Source organism: Lacerta agilis, chromosome 10 (assembly GCF_009819535.1).
Source record: "Lacerta agilis isolate rLacAgi1 chromosome 10, rLacAgi1.pri, whole genome shotgun sequence".
Taxonomy (NCBI): Eukaryota; Metazoa; Chordata; class Lepidosauria; order Squamata; family Lacertidae; genus Lacerta; species Lacerta agilis.
In genome coordinates, this window is record NC_046321.1 from 2411665 (window position 1) to 2431290 (window position 19626).

General features: G+C 48.4%; 1 protein-coding gene across 1 annotated transcript; it reads left to right on the forward strand.

The window, feature by feature from the left end:
• The first annotated feature begins 1710 nt into the window (after positions 1-1710).
• MIOX (myo-inositol oxygenase) lies at positions 1711-19193 on the forward strand. The gene is made up of 10 exons (XM_033162517.1): positions 1711-1719; positions 3170-3250; positions 7419-7499; positions 8624-8786; positions 9134-9201; positions 11365-11474; positions 12408-12475; positions 13472-13521; positions 17164-17276; positions 18823-19193. Exons 1-10 carry the CDS (start codon positions 1711-1713, stop codon positions 18929-18931), a joined length of 852 nt encoding a protein of 283 aa, XP_033018408.1. The 3' UTR covers positions 18932-19193.
• Positions 19194-19626: the final 433 nt, after the last annotated feature.

Here is a 19626-nt window from a genome sequence, read left to right on the forward strand (position 1 = left end):
GAGGAGGAAAAGCGGGAAAAAAAATTTCTTGTTTCCTTCCCTAGTAACGAGGTGCACCCTATGGTCCAGTGCGCCCTATGGAGCAAAAAATACGGTAGATGGCTTTAAAAGAGGATTAGACCAATTCAGAGAGGATTACTGATGGCTACTGGCCATGTTGGCTGTGCGCTGCCTCCGACATGCTTCCGAACACCAGTTGCTGGAAACTGCAGTGGGGGAGAGTTGCTCTTGCGCTCCAGTCCTGCTCCCTACTTTCCCCACAGGCACCGTGCGAACTGGAGGCTGGACTAGATGGGCCATTGGCCTGATCCAGCACACTCTCCTTATGTTCTCATTTTGTGGGCTGATGCATCATTAGATTCAGGAGAGAGACGGAAGAAAGTCCTTCACTCAGCACATATTTAACCTCTGGAACTCCTGCCCACAGGAGGCAGGGATGGCCGCCAGCCTAGATGGCTTCAAAGGAGACTGGAGAAATTTGTGGAGGAAGAGAGGGCTATCGATGGGTACTAGCCATGTTGGCTGTGCTCTCTCTGCCCTCCCCGCTTGGAGGCAGTAAATGCTTCTGAACACCAGTTGCTGGGAGCTGCAGGAAGGGAGAGATGCTCTTGTTTTTTGTTTTTGTTTTTAATTAATATTTATTAAGAATTTTACAAAAAAAAAGAAAAAACATACAACAAACATAACTACATACATCACACATAAAAACACCTAACAACAAAACATATTAAACAATTCTTTATAACTATTAATCCTTCCTCACATTGTAATAGGACTTCCTCCTTCCTCCTCCTCCTGCGTCCCTTGTCAAAATATCTTCCCATAACATCTTAATTTCTCAGCATACTTATTCTACTTTCAAAATAGTAAAAACCATTACAAATCTATACCCATTGCCCTTATTTTATAACATTACCCTAATATATATTCCTATCATCTTATCCAAAATCTTATCATCCTCTATCTTACTCATTTATCTTATCCTCTACAACCTATCTTATCCTCAAATTATATCGAACTTTCAATCATACAATGATTTTTTTAAATACAATTTAAAAATTTCCCATTCTTTCTCCACTGCGTTGTCCCTCTGGTCACGGATTTTCACAGTCATCTCTGCGAGCTCCTGCTTGCTCTTGTGCCCAGATCCTGCTTGCTGGTTCCCCAGAAGATGTATCTGCTTGGCCGCTGTAAGAACAGGACGCTGGACTAGATGGACCCTTGGCATGATCCAGCAGCAGCACTCTGCATATGTTCTTATCTACCTTGACCCAGACAGAGTGCAGGGTCCTGCTTTGCTGCCAGGGTGCTTGGTCACGCTCCGTGGGCCTGAGACACACACACACCGAGGCAGCGGACCAACATCAACCTCTGCTCTGATCTGGGGGCGCCCAGGGCTTGTTTGTGCACAGAGTCGGAGGGAGGAGTTGCGTCTGTCCCCCTCATAGGATGCTACGGAGTCCTCTCCTCCTCCTCCTCCTCCTCCTCCTCCTCCTCCTCCCAGGATGCTGCAAACTTCAAAACATTAATCGTTTGCTCGGATGCCCTGCTCAGAAAGGAGTTCGGCCCCTGGCAGGTTAACGGATGACTTATTGCCCCCGGTTCCGGCTCCTGTTAGCTCAGCCTCTCCTCTTTACACAAGGCCGGAGGCTATAAACAGCAGGGCAGGTGCCGCTAGCTCCCCAGATCTCCGTCCCCACAGCTGCAAGGATGAAGGTGGTGAGTGAGCAACAGCTTCTCCTTCCCAGCAAAGCTCCTCCGTTGGGGGAAGGCAGAAGGCCGAATGGGAAAGGGGTGCTGGAGGAGGGCTGGAGCTCAGCGGTAGAGCATCGGCTTCGCATGCAGAAAGTCCCGGGTTCAATCTTTTTCTGGGATCTCCGGGTGCTGCTGGAAAAGGCTCCTTGGGAGAAACCCTGGAGAGCAGCTGCAAGTCAGTGCAGATCTTCTAGATGCTGACTTGGTAGAAGCAGCTTCCAGGATGAGGCCCCTTCAGAGATAGGCACCCCCAGGTTAGAGGGCAAAGGTTGGGAATGCAGGGATGGTAAAACCCATATTACACAGGTCTACTCCTTTCCTCTGAGGATTAAATCCAAAAAATACCTCCCTAGCTCTTCGACGAATGCAATTATTCATTTTTATTTGTTTCCTAAACTTTATATACCACTTGATGGGTTTTTTTAAATAAAAAAACACCAAAACTCAGTTATTTACAAAAGAGCTGAAACAATAAAATGAGTGCAGATTAAAACTTGCAACATCTAGCTAAGCCTCTGGGTACGTGGGTTTTTCGCAGGTGTCAGGAAAAAAAGGACAGCGAAGGAGCCTGCCTGGTGTCAATCGGCAGGGAGTTCCAAAGTTCCACTAAAAGGTCAAGTTCTTAGAAATGTGGGAGGGATATTATGTGGCGCTTGGAACAGGGCCAGTTCTGTGAATTGCAGCTGTCAATTGCGTGTATATGGGTGAGGCGATCTCGTAGGTCAATTGGACTCAAGTTGCTAAGGGCTTTGTATACTGATAGCAGCATCTTGGAATTGTCTTGGTAGCAAATCTGACCTGGAAGGATAAGAAAAAGAGGAAAAACCTCCCCCCCCCCATCTCTGGATCATAATGTTAGGTGCCACCCTTAGCAGTGAGAGATTCCAGGGGGTTCTGGGTGCTTAGAGAGCCAGTGTGGTGTAGTGGTTAAGAGTGGTAGACTTGTAATCCGGTGAACCGGGTTCGCTTCCCCACTCCTCCACATGCAGCTGCTGGGTGACCTTGGGCTAGTCACACTAATGACAATGGGCAGATCACTGCCAGTTTTTTTTATACTGTGAGTAGATCGCAGTCCCTTGGGAGTTGGTGGAGGCAAGGGGCAGGTCAGCGAGGCGTCAAACCCTCCTCACTTTGTTGCAGCTCTCGCAACCTGGCCCATTCTTTTGGGATGCAATGTGTCTGCCCGGTTGAGCAACCTCCTCTCTCTTGGATTCTAACCCTCCCTGGGTGCAGGACCCCAGGGATAGGAAGGAAGTCAGGGCATCATCCAGACTGACCCCTCCGCAAAAACCCCAACAATCATTTTCAATATGCTCTGGCTAGAAATGTAAGGACGCAGTTCTGAGCTGCACTGCTATTTAGGTCTCGTTCTGCCCCTTCCAAGTCCCACCTCTCACCAAGCCTTTTTCTTCAGGGCTGTGACCCTTCAGAGCTGTACAGGCCAGAGAGCAATGGTGAGAATGGAAAGTCCAAGGAGGGATACAGGAATTTCAAGGTGAGTGCAGATCGGCCACAGAAAGGGAAACGATGCCTTATGAGGAACGGCTTAGGGAGCTGGGTATGTTTAGCCTGGAGAAGAGAAGGTAAAGGGGTGACATGATTTGTTGTTGTTGTTCAGTCGTTCAGTCGTGTCCGACTCTTCGTGACCCCATGGACCAGAGCACGCCAGGCACGCCTATCCTTCACTGCCTCCTGCAGTTTGGCCAAACTCATGTTAGTAGCTTCGAGAACACTGTCCAACCATCTCATCCTCTGTCGCCCCCTCCTCCTTGTGCCCTCCATCTTTCCCAACATCAGGGTCTTTTCCAGGGAGTCTTCTCTTCTCATGAGGTGGCCAAAGTACTGGAGCCTCAACTTCAGGATCTGTCCTTCTAGTGAGCACTCAGGGCCGATTTCCTTGAGAATGGATAGGTTTGATCTTCTTGCAGTCCATGGGACTCTCAAGAGTCTCCTCCAGCACCATAATTCAAAAGCATCAATTCTTCGGCAATCAGCCTTCTTTATGGGTGATATGATAGCCATGTTCAAATATATCAAAGGATGTCATATACAGGTGAAACTCAAAAAATAAGAATATCGTGGAAAGGTTCATTTCTTTCAGTAATTCAACTTAAAAGGTGAAACTAATATATGAGATAGACCCATGACATGCAAAGCGAGATATGTCAAGCCTTTATTTGTTATAATTGTGATGATTATGGCATACAGCTGGTGAGAACCCCAACTTAACAATCTCAACTTTGGGGTTTTCATCAGCTGTGCACCATAATCATCACAATTATAGCAAGCAAAGGCTTGAGATATCTCGCTTTGCATGTCATGAGTCTATCTCATCTATTAAACTCCAGTAGCTAATGAAAACAATTGCTTACATAAATGGACTTTTCCACGATATTCTAATTTTTCGAGTTCCACCTGTAGAGGAGGGAGAAAGGTTGTTTTCTGCTGCTCCAGAGAAGCGGACGCGGGGCAATGGATTCAAACTACAAGAAAGAAGATTCCACTTAAACATTAGGAAGAACTTCCTGACGGTAAGAGCTGTTGGACAGTGGGATTTGCTGCCAAGGAGTGTGGTGGAGTCTCCTTCTTTGGAGGTCTTTAAGCAGAGGCTTGACAGCCATCTGTCAGGAATGCTTTGATGGTGTTTCCTGCTTGGCAGGGGGTTGGACTGGATGGCCCTTGGGGTCTCTTCCAACTCTAGGATTCTAAGGGATCTATTTTCCTATCAACCTCACAAAGACCCGGGATAGAGACGGGTGGTGACACCCACAAAATGTCTCTGTCCTCTCCCTGCCAGAGCAGTTAAGAAGAAACAGGCTCCATCTCGAGTTCGAGAAAGCACAATAATTGTTTAATAGAGACATTAACAAGAGAGCCCACGTGGCATAGTGGTTAGAGCATGGGTAGGCAAACTAAGGCCCGGGGGCCAGATCCGGCCCAATCACCTTCTAAATGCAGCTCACGGACGGTCCGGGAATCAGCATGTTTTTACATGAGTAGAATGTGTCCTTTTATTTAAAATGCATCTCTGTGTTATTTGTGGGGAATAGGAATTCACTCATTTCCCCTCCAAAAAAATATAGTCCAGCCTCCCACAAGGTCTGAAGGACAGTGGACCGGCTCCCTGCTGAAAAAGTTTGCTGACCCCTGGGCTATGCATTGTGTCTCATCATTGAGGGAACACTCATCTAATTTGTAGATGACACCAAACGAGTGGGGCAGCTATTGCTGCAGGTGTGGGATATAAACACAGAGCAGTCAAAACACAACATTGCTATAGTGGACATGAAGGTGTCTCAGTCCTCCAGCCTTAACTTCCCGTTTACCTGGACTGAGACAACTTCCCCTATGTAACTGGAGATGGGTGTGGTTTCACCTGGGCAGGTTTACACAAAAGCACAAGGGCAAGTCTCCATCTCTCTCTTTTGGACTCGTCTCTTCAAGGAGCAGGATGCTCTCTTGGCTTGGAGCCGAGAGGAGCACAGGTGAAGCCTGTTCCCCTATGGAACCAGCTTCACTACATGTAAATACTTTTATCTAAGCCAGACTGCCTTCTGAGACTGTATTGTAACTCAGGATGACTGTAAGTAAACTCTTTTATGTCTCATAAACAGTACTGTGTTGTGTCTATATTTTTAAGAGGGAAGAAGGGGAATATACCAGGAATATATATTTCTTCTAGAGGCTTTAGCAAGCCTGTGCAACGGTTTTCTGCTGTGCTTTAGAAGGGGAATGAAACTCTGCTAAGTTTGGAGCTTGTTAACACAAGCTGGGATAGGATATCTTAAACAATATATCCTCATCCACATTCCTAAGCATTCCCACAAAGGGTTATTGGCCCATCATTTCTGGATAACCAGAACCACCCCCTGCCCCCAAACCTATGGAATACACAGGAATGGCGAAACTTACAGGAAGACTCCGAGACACAGACAACAGAGACTTTTAAAAAGAACGGGAATCGTTCATGTTGTATTTACAGAAATATTGTAATGAAACAGACTCACTGGCGGGGTTTGAGTAAACGCTTACAAGTAAGAAAACGTGAGCAAATGTTAGGAAGCAACAATATGGAAATTGATTAAATTTCAGAGGCAATCTGAAGAAAATTTGGGATAAAAATGACAAGGATATAAAGGCATTTAGCTAAAAGATGAAAAACAAGACGAAAAATTCAGCAGAAGCAGCAAACAGTTAAAGAACCAGAAGGGGAACTTGGGGGTAGTCACGGGGTGTGAGTGGGGGTTCCCTCACTTTGAATCAGCACCAACACTTTGAATGGTGCTCGGGAAGGGAACTGGAGCCAGGGAAGATTTCTCTGGTGGGTTAGGGGGACTCCCTGGTCCTGAATGGGGTAACTGTGCCCCTGAAGGACCAGGTGTGCAGCCTGGGAGTCATTTTGGACTCACAGCTGTCCATGGAGGTGCAGGTCAATTCTGTGTCCAGGGCGGCTGTCTACCAGCTCCATCTGGTACGCAGGATGAGACCCTCCCTGCCCGCGGACTGTCTTGCCAGAGTGGTGCATGCTCTAGTTATCTCTCGCTTGGACTACTGCAATGCGCTCTACGTGGGGCTACCTTTGAAGGTGACCAGGAAACTACAACTAATCCAGAATGCGGCAGCTAGACTGGTGACTGGGAGTGGTCGCCGAGACCATATAACACCGGTCCTTAAAGACCTACATTGGCTCCCAGTACGTTTCCGAGCACAATTCAAAGTGTTGGTGCTGACCTTTAAAGCCCTAAACGGCCTCGGTCCAGTATACCTGAAGGAGCGTCTCCACCCCCATCATTCTGCCCAGACACTGAGGTCCAGCTCCGAGGGCCTTCTGGCGGTTCCCTCCCTGCGAGAAGCAAAGCTACAGGAAACCAGGCAGAGGGCCTTCTCGGTAGTGGCGCCCGCCCTGTGGAACCCCCTCCTATCTCATGCCAAAGAGATAAACAACTACCTTACATTCAGAAGACATCTGAAGGCAGCCCTGTTCAGGGAAGTTTTTAATCTGTGACATTTTAATGTATCCTAATATCTGTTGGAAGACGCCCAGAGTGGCTGGGCGGGGTTTTTTTGTTTTGTTTTGTTCAGTCGTTCAGTCGTGTCCGACTCTTCGTGACCCCATGGACCAGAGCACGCCAGACATGCCTATCCTTCACTGTCTCTCACAGTTTGGTACAGCATTGGACTTTCCTTTCACTTCCAGGCATATCCACAACTGAGCGTCCTTTCGGCTTTGGCCCAACTGCTTCATCAGCTCTGAATCTACTTGTACTTGTCCTCTGCTCTTCCCCAGTAGCATGTTGGACGCCTTCTGACCTGAGGGGCCCATCTTCCAGCGTCATATCTTTTATATGCCTGTTGTCTTTGTCCATGGAGTTTTCTTGGCAGGGATACTGGAGTGGCTTGCCGGTTCCTCCTCCAGGTGGATCACGTTTGGTCCAAACTCTCCACTATGACCTGTCCATCTTGACCTGTCCATAGCTTCCCTGAGTAATTCAAGCCCCTTCGCCACGACAAGGCAGTGATCCATGAAGGGGGGTGGGCGGGGTACCAATAATAAATGATGATGATGATGATGATGATGATTTTATTATTCACACCCCACCCATCTGGCTGGGTTCCCCATCATTTGTAGAGCCAAAGGTCTCTCTCAATCCTGTCTTTTTCAGGATGGGCCCCTGATGGACCGAGTGTACAACACTTACTTGCAGATGCACACCAACCAGACGGTGGATTTTGTACAGAAGAAGGTGGGTTTGCTGGGGGGGGGTTGGGTCTCCAGTGGTAAGGAAGACTCACCACACCCAACTTCTAGAAGCAATGGAGGGTCCTTCTCTGCAGCTCAGGTATCCATTCTCAAAACGGTTCCAAAAGATGCACATCAAAGGCAAGTGAATCTCTCTGCATACGACACGCCACCCTCCGACCCCTGAAACTTTGCAAATATTTCCCAAAATCTACACCAATATTTTTTGGGCCCCTGCCCCCTTGGCTCCGTGAACTCATCCCTGGTGCCCCTTACTCTATACAGTGGTCCCTTGGTTCTCAAACTTAATCCATTCCGGAAGTCCGTTCCAAAACCAAAGCGTTCCAAAACCAAGGCGCGTTTTCCCATAGAAAGTCACGCAAAATGGATTAATCCGTTCCAGACTTCTAAAAACAATCCCTAAAACAGCAATTTAACATGAATTTTACTATCTAACGAGACCATTGATCCATAAAACGAAAGCAATAATCAATGTACTGCAGCCACACAATCAATCAGTAGCTGAACTGGGTTCCACACAGTCACAAAAACAAAACAAAAAGACAAGACATCTATTGTAGATGATAAAAAGAAAATTTGTATTGTTTTTCTTACCTGCACTGATGATAGTCATTGTTTAGAGGGGGGGGGGAGCTTTTATCTATTTCTGCAGTCACACAATCAATCAATCAATCAATCAATCAGTAGCTGAACTGGATTCCACACAGTCACAAAAACAAATTAACCGAAAAAGCCTCAAAAACTAAAATGCAAAATAAATAGTCCGTTCAACTTCCAAAATGTTTGAAAACCAAGGAGCAGCTTCTGATTGGTGCAGGTGCCCCGGAAATGATAGCCAGCAGCTGTATCGGACATTCGGCTTCCGAAAAACGTTCAAAAACTGGAACACTTACTTCCAGGTTTTCGTCGTTTGGGAACCAAGGTACCAATGTAGATAAGAAAAGCATTATTCAGGATAATGGTTTGCATGGCCCACTAAGAAAAGCAACAACACAAAACAGGAGCAACTGAATGCACAATTATTTGGAAGTGCCGATCTGCACCTTCTGGCTGCGCTCCCCCAACCCATGGTTCAATAACAGTGTCCTCACAGTCCCCTCTCCCTAGAACGAGGAGTATGGAGGCTGCCGTCTCCGTCGGATGACCATCATGGAGGCCTTGGACCTGCTGGACAATGTGGTCGATGAATCGGACCCTGACGTCGACTTCCCCAATTCCTATCACGCCTACCAGACGGCGGAGGGTATCCGGAAAACACACCCTGACAAAGGTGAGTGGCTGGTGACTCCACCTGGGGGATAGATTTCTTTTCAGGGGCGGGGGGACGGTCTGCCCCAGGTACCGCCCTGGGGGGTGACACTCTGGGGATGGGCCCCCACCCCCACGATCGACGCCGGCGGCGCGGCAACTTTTAAAAGGCTGCAACGCGCGAACAGCAGCACTGCGTCTGTGCTGTTGTTTGCGCGCTGCAGCCTTAAAAATTGCTGCACTGCACGGAAGGGGTGCCGGCCCATCGCGCCCGCCATCTTGGGTGGTCTGTGCATGTCCACACATGCGCAGTCCACCCAGGAGGCTGTGCATGCGTCGTGACGGGCCGCCTCTCTTTTCTTGCCGCAGATTGGTTTCACCTGGTCGGACTACTTCATGACATTGGAAAGATCTTGGCACTCTTTGGTGAGCCACAAGTAAGCAGAAAGGTTGCATACTTGCCCAGTCTCTCTTGTGATCCCCGTTAAGCGAGTTTCCCCCTCTGAGGCTCCCTTGCCTAATGCTCAGCTCCTGGGTCACAGGGCAGGACAGACCATGCCCCCCACCAATCTTCTCTTAGCAGGGGTGCCCTGGAAACACCTGCCCACTCCTTCCTCACCTGCGTTTGAAGTCTGTATTTTTGTATTCTAGTCAACGAACTTACTGCACGCTACATAGAAGCGCCCGTCTGAAGTGGCGTATGCGATAATGCTACTTTTACATGCCACTCAACTCTCTGAGCAGAGACAGACTCTGGGGAGTCCAGGCACTTACTCCCAGGGTGTGGTTTCCTTGGAATGAAAGTCACCGGAGACACTGGTTTATTTGGGATATAGGATGCGGGTGGCGCTGTGGTCTAAACCACTGAGCGTCTTGGGCTTGCCAATCGGAAGGCTGGCGGTTTGAATCCGCTCAATGGTGGTGAGCTCCCGTTGCTCTGTCCCAGCTCCTGCCAACCTAGCAGTTTGAAAGCACACCAGTGCAAGTAGATAAATAGGTACTGCTGTGGCGGGAAGGTAAACGGCGTTTCTGTGCACTCTGGTTTCCGTCACGGTGTCCCGTTGCGCCAGAAGCAGTTTAGTCCTGCTGGCCACATGACCCGGAAAGCTGTCTCTGGACAAACGCAGGTTCCCTCAGCCCGGGGGTTGGACTGGATGGCCCTTGTGGTCTCTTCCAACTCTATGATTCTATGAAAGCAAGATGAGCGCCACAACCCCATATTTGCCTTTGACTGGACTTAACCATCATGGGGTCCTTTCCCTTTTTTTACCTTTATTTGGGATATCTTCTTCTTCTTTCTTCTTTGGCGATCCCTCGTAGCCGAGTAAGATTGTCTTCCATAAATACTGTTTTAACAACGAGTCCGTAACTGACTGTGGAGGCCAATTCTGGACCCACACGTCCTTCCACAGTGGGGACATTGGTTTCTGGGCAGGAGTTGATCATGGTGTGGATTTGCCAAGAGTACCTACCTCTTAGCACTTTTCTCCCTTGCGTCCTGAGTTCGAGTGTCTTCAAAGCCCATGGCACCTTTGGTCAAGGCTGTTCTCCAACTGGAGCGCTCGCAGGCCAGTGTTTCCCAGTTGTCGGTGATTATACTACATTTTTTTAAAATTGCCTTGAGAGAGGTCTTTAAACCTCTTTTGTTGACCACCAGCATTACACTTTCCATTTTTAAGTTCGGAATAGAGCAGTTGCTTTGGAAGACGATCATCAGGCATCCGTACAACATGACCAGTTACGGTTTTATTGATGCATATATACAAGCTGAGCGTAAGATGGAGGGGCTCCCAGCGTTAACCCCCAACAGATCTTGCTTCTGCAATAGTCACAGTTTTGGAGCAAGCGGGTCTCTGTGTCTCTGGCTTCCAGGCTGCTCCCAGCTCACACACAACTCTTTGGCGATGGTTCTGCTTTCTAGCAGCTAGGTCAGTGGGGTGGAGGAAGCGCTCGCCCATTAGCCAGGAGGACACTCTCATTTAGCTCTGACAGCCGAGCTTATTTTTTATTTGGAGGGGGGCGGATACTGAAGAGGACCCCTAAACAGCCAGCTAAGGCCATTGCCTTGCAAAGAAACTTGTCTGACTAGCTCAACAACCTCCTCTCTTAGATTCTAACACTTACTGGTCCAGGGCCAGATCACACCATCCAGACTGAACCCCCATCCCAAACAAGCAACAATTAAAATATGTTGTTGCTGCTGCTAGATTATACGCAATGAAGTCCTCTGTTCACAGAAGAACCTCCACTAACATAAGACAGCTTCCCCTCCCTCTCTTCCCTTGCCCTCGAAGATCTCTTCTGGGGGTCCCTCTACAAGCAGATTTGGGGGTGGTGCAAGGGGGAAGCTGCATTGCACCATCAGAAGTCCTTGTGCAAACGGGCTGAGTTTGGGGGATCTACAAGCCCCTTGAGAAAGATCACACACCCGGTCCTTGTTCTGACATCCTGTTTATGATTGCAAATGAGCACAAGGCCAGGGTGGAGACTCAGCAAAACAGGCCAAGGAAGGGGCAAACCAGTTTGCAAGCACTCTGGACGGCCAAGAGGAACTGAGTGGGGCCCCTCACCTGCTCTTCCTTCCCCTCCCTTCCTTGCAGTGGGCCGTGGTGGGCGACACTTTTCCAGTGGGCTGCAAGGTCCAGGACTCGGTCGTCTTTCGGGACTCCACCTTCCACAACAACCCCGACATGACGAACCCCTTGTACAAGTAAGCCTTCGCTCGCACCCCTGTTTTGGTCCATGAGCAGGAGAAAGAGAGCCCTGCATTTAGGGGGGACAAAAACGTAAGAAATGCCTGCTGGATCAGGCCAATGGCCCATCTAGCCCTGCATACTGTCTAAACCACTGAGCCTCTTGGGCTTGCAGATCAGAAGGTCAGTGGTTCGAATCCCCGCAACGGGGTGAGCTCCCGTTGCACCGTCCCAGCTCCTGCCAACCTGGCAGTTTGAAAGCACACCAGTGCAAGTAGATAAATAGGTGTCACTGCGGTGGGAAGGTAAACGGCATTTCCGTGCGCTGCTCTGGTTCGCCAGAAGCGGCTTTGTCATGCTGGCCACATGACCCGGAAGCTGTACGCCGGCTCCCTCGGCCAGTAATGCGAGATGAGCGCCGCAACCCCAGAGTCGGACACGACTGGACCTAATGGTCAGGGGTCCCTTTACCTTTAAGTAGGTCATCTCGTCCAACCCCCTGCAATGCAGGAATCTTTCACCCATGACTCCAAGATTAAGAGTCTCCTTCTCTAGCAACTGAGCTATGGCACTCCCTATCCCAAAATACATACGCATATTACAGCATAGAGAAATACATTCTATTAGGGAAGATTGCTTTGCAAAAACGTATCAGGATTTATTATTATTTTTGCTACAAAAATGCTAATGAATAAACATATCACAAATGGCTATAGAAGCGTGAAGAAGTTAAATTAAGTCTGGAGAGCTGAGAAACTGAAACCAACAGTTTCTGGAATAGTGGCCTGAACCCCTTCTCTCCAAGTATTTTTCCAGAATAGCCAGCATAATCCAAGATGCTCTCCAATCCTCATCTCTTGCGATAATCCCTGGACCATTCCTAAGAAGGAGCCTGAGATACGTTGGGGAGCAAGTCTTGAGATTTGTCTTCTCTCTCTCCTCCTCCTCAGCACTAAGTATGGGATCTACCAGCCTCATTGCGGCTTGGAGAATGTCCTGATGTCCTGGGGCCATGACGGTAAGAGCTCCAGCTTTGCATCTGAGGCAGGAGGCTATGTAACGCTAAATTAAAAAGTTAGTTTGCACTAAAGTTGTGGAGAGAGGTTCGATGACATGCACTGCTTGTGAAGCAGTGGAGAGCTTATATAGCACTGGATCAAGCAAATGCTCTCCCTTGCTCTCAAACGTATTTCCCCGCTAACTTTCCTTTCTGCAAAAGGTCTGCTCTGTGTGGTTTGTTGCACTAGGGCACAACACATCGCCATGTAGCCTGAATCTGCTGGCATGAGATGTGACTGAATCCCACCCAAAAACTGTGGGATGTGATCCATGAGAGGCAGTCAAGTACAACATGCCTTGTAATGCTAGAGAAGACATGCGAGGGGATGTTTGGTCCAGCCAGTCGAAACTCCCTGTTCCTCCTGGCTGGAGCGTCCTTCCTTTTGCATGTGACTGAAGGTGGGCGTGACCTTACCTGTCCAGGTAACTAAAGGACGAGTCATGCAGCACCCTTCCCTCTTTTTGACTTCCTTCTTTGTTTGAGCAGCTTTTAGCTAGGACTGCTCTGCTAGCTCTCAGCTAGCAGAAGCACTGTGATTATTCCCCCAGATGGGGTAGATCCACATGTACATATTTGTAACTACGTCTGCCTTCAGGGATCCAACTGTGAACCGATGTGAGTAAACTTCTCTTATTGACTTTGAATAAGATTGTGGCGTCTTTATTCTTTTAAGAGGGATTCAAGGGAACTTACCAGGAACGTACAATTCAATCTGAGACAGACTGAATTGTATAATAGTGAGAGGCTCACACGAGCCTGCAACCAGCTATCTGCTGTGCTTGTAAAAAGGGGGGAATGTAACTGCTAAGTAAAGGAACATGCTAGCGCAAGTTAGGAAGGATATTAATAAACAATATATCCACCCTGAACATTCCCTTAAAAACAAGCAGTTTAAAACAAGAAGAGACACAGCCCCCCTTTCTCTTTTGTTTCTCTTCTTCTCTCCACTCCCAGAGTACATGTACAAAGTGATGAAGCACAACAAATTTGCTCTCCCTCAGGAGGTAAGCTGGATATCTCACCATCAGTCCATCTGCGCTCCAAATGCATTCCTACTTGTTTGTTCCTACTTGTTCCTGGTAAAATAATAACCAGTGCTTTTTTCTGGGGGGGGGGATGCAGGGGTACGCATACCCCTAAATATTTTGTGAATCTTTGTACTTTTATCCATTGACTATTTATTTTCCCCGATTTGAACTATAAAATGGTGATTTTCTTGAGTCAAAATGACTGTACAGTGGTACCTCCAGTGTACCCCTAAACATTTTTATTTATATTTTAGAAAAAAAAGCACTGATAACAACACTCTCTCTGTTTTGCATTTTGGAAGTTGGTAGGATGTTGCATGCATGTTCCAGCTCCCTCCATCAGCATTAAATCTCTGAGGTGGGGAGGGGGGTGTCGGAAGAGGGAAGGGAAGGGAAGGGAAGGGAAGGGAGATTCTCTTGATTCCAGTATATGCAAATGCATGCACAAGGATGTATTGCTGAACTCGTTTTTTGAATTGCATCCCCTTGGACTTTATTGGAAGCAAACAGGAAGAGTCGAGTGGTATCTGAAGAAGTGTGCATGCACACGAAAGCTCATACCAAGAACAAACTTAGTTGGTCTCTAAGGTGATAAGGAATTTTTTATTTTATTTTGTTTTGAGGAAGAGTCGAGTTTACTAACACCCACCTGAGGTCTGTGCAAACTGTTTCCTGGTGCAGCTGGTTCCATTGATTAGACGCAGGGATGCCCAACTTCCAAGAGACCGTGATCTACTCCCACTAAAAAAAAACCAAACTGGCAGTGATATACTTATTGTATTGACCAAAGTTGTTGAGCTTTTTGGGGGGAGCGTTGATCAGGGTTATTGAGCTTATTTTGGGGGGGGGGGATCAGGATCACGAGATCAACCAGGGACGACCCACAATCGACCGCTACATCACAATCGACCTGTTGGACATCCCTGGATTAGAGCAAAAGAGCAACACTGGAAACTCCTGGGCATCCAATGATGTTAAATACTGGACGATTCAAAATGTACTTTATGCATTGTGCAGTTGCAATGGTGGCTACTGGTCAGAATGGTTCGGCTCTGCCTCCGCAGTTGAGGAAGCAATGCTTCTATATTCCACTTGCTCAAAAACCACAGGAGGAGAGAATGCTCTTGCATGCAGGTTTCCAGCTGGCCGCTCTGAGAAGAGAATGCTCAGGACCATGGGCCTGATTCTGCAGGGCTTCATCTTACATTGTTAAGAGTTGCTGCACCGCACCGCAGGGCAGGAAAGTCGCAGCTCCTGCGTAAACGCACAGAACATATGGCAGCACAGAGCCAGCAACTGCGAGGAGCATGGATCAGCTGCAATAGTTGCTGTGAGGGTTAGTGGGGAACGGAAACACCATTCCTTCCTTCCTTCCTTCCTTCCTTCCTTCCTTCCTTCCTTCCTTCCACAAAACAATGGCATGCCTGCAATTTCTCCTGGTGTCCTGAGCATCAGTTACCCCAGACCTTTGCAAGTACAAGGCACGCAGATATGAGATGTTGTGGGAACTTGGACGGCCTGGCGAGATCTCGCGAGAGCATCTTGGAGCCTGCACGCCGAGTGAGACTGTTATATTGTGAAATGGAATATTCCACAATATGTAGAGTTTACCAGGGTCTGGGCGGGCTTCCTTCAGCTGCCAGCTCTGCTCTCCATTCTTGGCAGCTCCCGGCAATTAGCAGAGCCCGAGCACAGCGTCAGCAATAATTCACAGAAACGTTCCTCCTCTTATCTAGCAGGGTTTATTTTCAAAGCAATGAATCTACTCCGGGAGAATTCGACTCCATGTCTGCTCCGGACAAAAATGAAACCAAAAGACCAAAACGTGTTCACAGACAAAGACAAAAGCCCATATGGGAAATGCCCACCCAGTGACCAGTGCGTCATAGCAGAGCTCTTAACCCTGTAGGCTCTGAAACTCTGCACAGAGACTTGCCCAGGAAGAAGGCAGAGACCTTGGAAACAGTCTGCCCCTTGTTTGGAGGGCAAGACCTGCCTGGTACGCCAGCTCCAGATGGTTCTGATGGAGGCATGTATTAGCCATCACCAGATCATCGCCCTCATGTAATATGTAATATACGATCCTGCTGTACTGGCAATGCAGGTAAAGGTAAAGGTAAAGGGACCCCAGACCATTAGGTCCAGTCACGGACAACTCTGGGGTTGCGGCGCTCATCTCATTTTACTGGCCAAGGGAACCGGCGTACAGCTTCCGGGTCATGTGGCCAGCATGACAAAGCCGCTTCTGGCGAACCAGAGCAGCGCACGAAAACGCCGTTTACCTTCCCGCCGGAGCGGTACCTATTTATCTACTTGCACTTTGACGTGCTTTCGAACTGCTAGGTTGGCAGGAGCTGGGACCGAACAACGGGAGCTCACCCCGTCGCGGGGATTCGAACCGCCGACCTTCTGATCGGCAAGCCCCAAGTTAATCCATTTGGGGTAGATATTAAATGGGGAAAGTGAGGCTGCCAAGATGGTTCAAAAGGCAGATTTATTTTTATTTTTAAATCTGCCTTTCAGCAAGAAAAATCTTTAGACCGGATTCCTTATCAGCAATTAATTAGCAAGTTGTTTGCTGGAAGGAGAGGCGATGAAGAAGAGCAAAGTGCATGTGAGATAAGCAGGTTTATTTCCATCAACAGCTCTCCCATAAACAATGGATAAGCTTCCTTTTGCTTTTTTGTCCACGAAACATTTTCAGAGTTCTTAAATTCTGATGGCATCTGCATTGGCAGTGTGCAATGAAGGAGTCTCCCCTGCTTTGACTTAGGGCAGGCATGTCCAACAGGTAGATCGTGATCTACTGGTAGATCACTGGATGTCTGCGGTAGATCACTGGTAGATCATAGGCTCTCTCCAAAGATGCTGAACAACTGCGGCTCCCCTAAAAAAAAGCCCATCCTTTGACCTTCCTAAAAATGGGCCTTCCTAAAAAAGCTCAACAACTTTCACCTGGCTGAACCCCAGAAAAGGGAGTATATCACTGCCTGATGCCAGAGAGAGAGGGAGCCATGTTGCAGTGCTCCATGTGTGTTTATATGTAAACAGACTCTCTTCTGAGAGTCCCATGGACTGCAAGAAGATCAAACCTATCCATCCTTAAAGAAATCAGCCCTGAGTGCTCACTGGAAGGACAGATCCTGAAGCTGAGGCTCCAATACTTTGGCCACCTCATGAGAAGAGAAGACTCCCTGGAAAAGACCCTGATGTTGGGAAAGATGGTGGGCACAAGGAGAAGGGGACGACAGAGGACGAGATGGTTGGACAGTGTTCTCGAAGCTACTGGCATGAGTTTGGCCAAACTGCAGGAGGCAGTGAAAGACAGGAGTGCCTGGAGTGCTCTGGCCCATGGGGTCACGAAGAGTCGGACACGACTGAAAGACTAAACAACAACAACAGATCGCAGTCTCTTGAGAGTTTGCTACCCCTGACTTAGGGTACCTCAGATTCCGCCTTGCCTTGGGCGTGTCCAAAAGTCACCCTGCTTGCCTTGGGGGGACAGCAGTGGGGTTTTCCCAAAGCTTCAGGGCTGCATGGCTTTTTCTCTGCACACACCTCTGTGCTCCAAAGCAGCGGAGGCCGATTCAGTTTGGCTTTCCTCCCCCTTCTCTGCAGGCCTTCTACATGGTCCGGTTCCACTCCTTCTATCCCTGGCACACGGGGGGAGACTACATGCACCTGTGCAAGGAGGACGACCTCCGGATGCTGCCCTGGGTGAAAGAATTCAAGTACGTGGCTGCAAGCCGATGGAGGGACAGGCAGGCAGGGATGGAGGGAGGCGTTGGTTTTTTTTTTAGGAAGCACCGTGGTGCAGTGGTCAGAGTGCTAGACTGGGACCCGAGACCAGGGTTCCAGTCACCAGTTGCCAATTCTCAAGTCGAGCCTACCTTGCAGGGGTTGTGGGGATGAGGCAAAGAGCAAGGTGCCACCTTGAGCTTGGAGGAAAAGATGGGTATATAAAGACATCAGTAACAGAGGGCCCATCTAACCCAGTGCTGTCAGCCCTGACTGGCAGCTGCTCCCCAGGTAGGGAGTCTCCCACTTGGAGATTAAATCTGGGACCTTTGGGGTTCAAAATAGGTGCTCTGGATCATTCATTCATTCATTCATTCATTCATTCATTCATTCATTCCCCACCCATCTGGCAGGGTTTCCCCAGCCACTCTGGGCAGCTTCCAACAGGAGATTAGAAATACATTAAAACATCAGTCATTTTTTTTTAAAAAAAAACTTCCCTAAACAGTGCTGCCTTCAGACGTCTTCTAAATGTCAGATTGCTGTTTATTGCTTTGACATCTGGTGGGAGGGTGTTCCACAGAGCGGGCACCACTACCGAGAAGGCCCTCTGCCTGGTTCCCTGCAACCTCACTTCTCGCAGGGAGGGAACAGCCAGAAGGCCCTCGGAGCTGGACCTCAGTGTCCGGGTTGAACGATGGGGGTGGAGACGCTCCTTCAGGTATACAGGACTGAGGCTGTTTAGGGCTTTAAAGGTCAGCACCAACACTTTGAATTGTGCTTGGAAATATATTGGGAGCCCATGTAGGTCTTTCAAGACCGGTGTTATGTGGTCTCGGCGGCTGCTCCCAGTCACCAGTCTAGCTGCCGCATTCTGGATTAGTTGTAGTTTCCGGGTCACCTTCAAAGGCAGCCCCACGTAGAGCACATTGCAGTAGTCCAAGCGAGAGATAACCAGAGCATGCACCACTCTGGTGAAACAGTCTGTGGGCAGGTAAGGTCTCAGATTGAGCTGGAAGACAGCTGCCCTGGACACAGAATTAACCTGCGCCTCCATGGACAGCTGTGCATCCAAAATGACTCCCAGGCTGCGCACCTGGTCCTTCAGGGGCACAGTTGCCCCATTCAGGACCAGGGAGTCCCTCACACCCATCCGCCCCTTGGCTCCCCCAAAACAGTACTTCTGTCTGGTCAGGATTCAACCTCAATCTGTACTGTTAGAGGGCCCATCTAACTCAGTGCAGTGAGCTCTGACTGGCAGCTGCTCCCCAGGTTGGGAGTCTCCCACTTAAATCTGGGGCCTTTTGGGGTTCAAAATAGGTGCCCTGGATCACAACCTGCCCTCTCCCACCTTGGACCCCCAAGTCAGGCAAGCCTTCCTCAATCTTGGGTCCCCAGTTATTGTCAAACTGCAAGTCCCATCATGCCTGACCACTGGGCTCTGCTAGCTAGGGATGATGGGAGTTGTAGTGCGTCAATGGCCGGCACCCCGTGGGTACCAGGGAGCAACCCCACCTTCCTTATTCCACCCCCTTGCAGCAAGTTCGACCTGTACACCAAGTGCGAGGATCTGCCCAATCCGCTGGAGCTGAAGCCGTACTACCAGGGCCTGATAGACAAGTACTGCCCAGGTGAGCTCTCCTGGTGATGCTCAAAACGGGATCCGCTTCCTTGTCGCCGAACCAGCCGCTGCGACCGACTCCCCGGCCTCTGCCACAGGATGGACACCTGCCAATCTCTCAATGTCTGCGCAACTGCAAGGAACAGGGTGTGAAGAAACACACGGGAGGACAACACACCTCAGGGTTGCGCAGGGGCCGTTTCGGCGCGGTTTCCGAAAAACGGCAAAATCCATTCGAAACAGCACAAGATCCCTCTTTCGAAAACTAATAAAACGCTATTCAAATCGACAGATTGTGCTTTCTGCTTTGTCTCCACGGCTAGAGGTAGAGATGTAAAATTTCCGGAAATTTTGAAGCTTGGAAAACCCATTTTTTCCGGGGTTTTTTTTGGGGGGGGAACAACAACCATTTTCGGAAAAATTGAAAAAAAATGCTTCATTAGCACTTTTTTTTTTTCTTTTTCAGATTGAAAGTCATTCTGTTACTTTAGAAACTTAAAATATAACTACGGACAATTTTAATGGGCATAAAATTATCACAACTAGCGTATTAAAAATATAGTGTATCCAAACAATTATTACAAACAGAATTTACTTTTAAAATAATTTTTTTTTGTATTTGTAACAAATGGAGCAACAATCTCCTGAACTGTTTACTAGTTTATGTGGAACAAAAAAAAAAAACTCCGCAAAACAATTTTTAAAAATCCAGAAGTAACAAT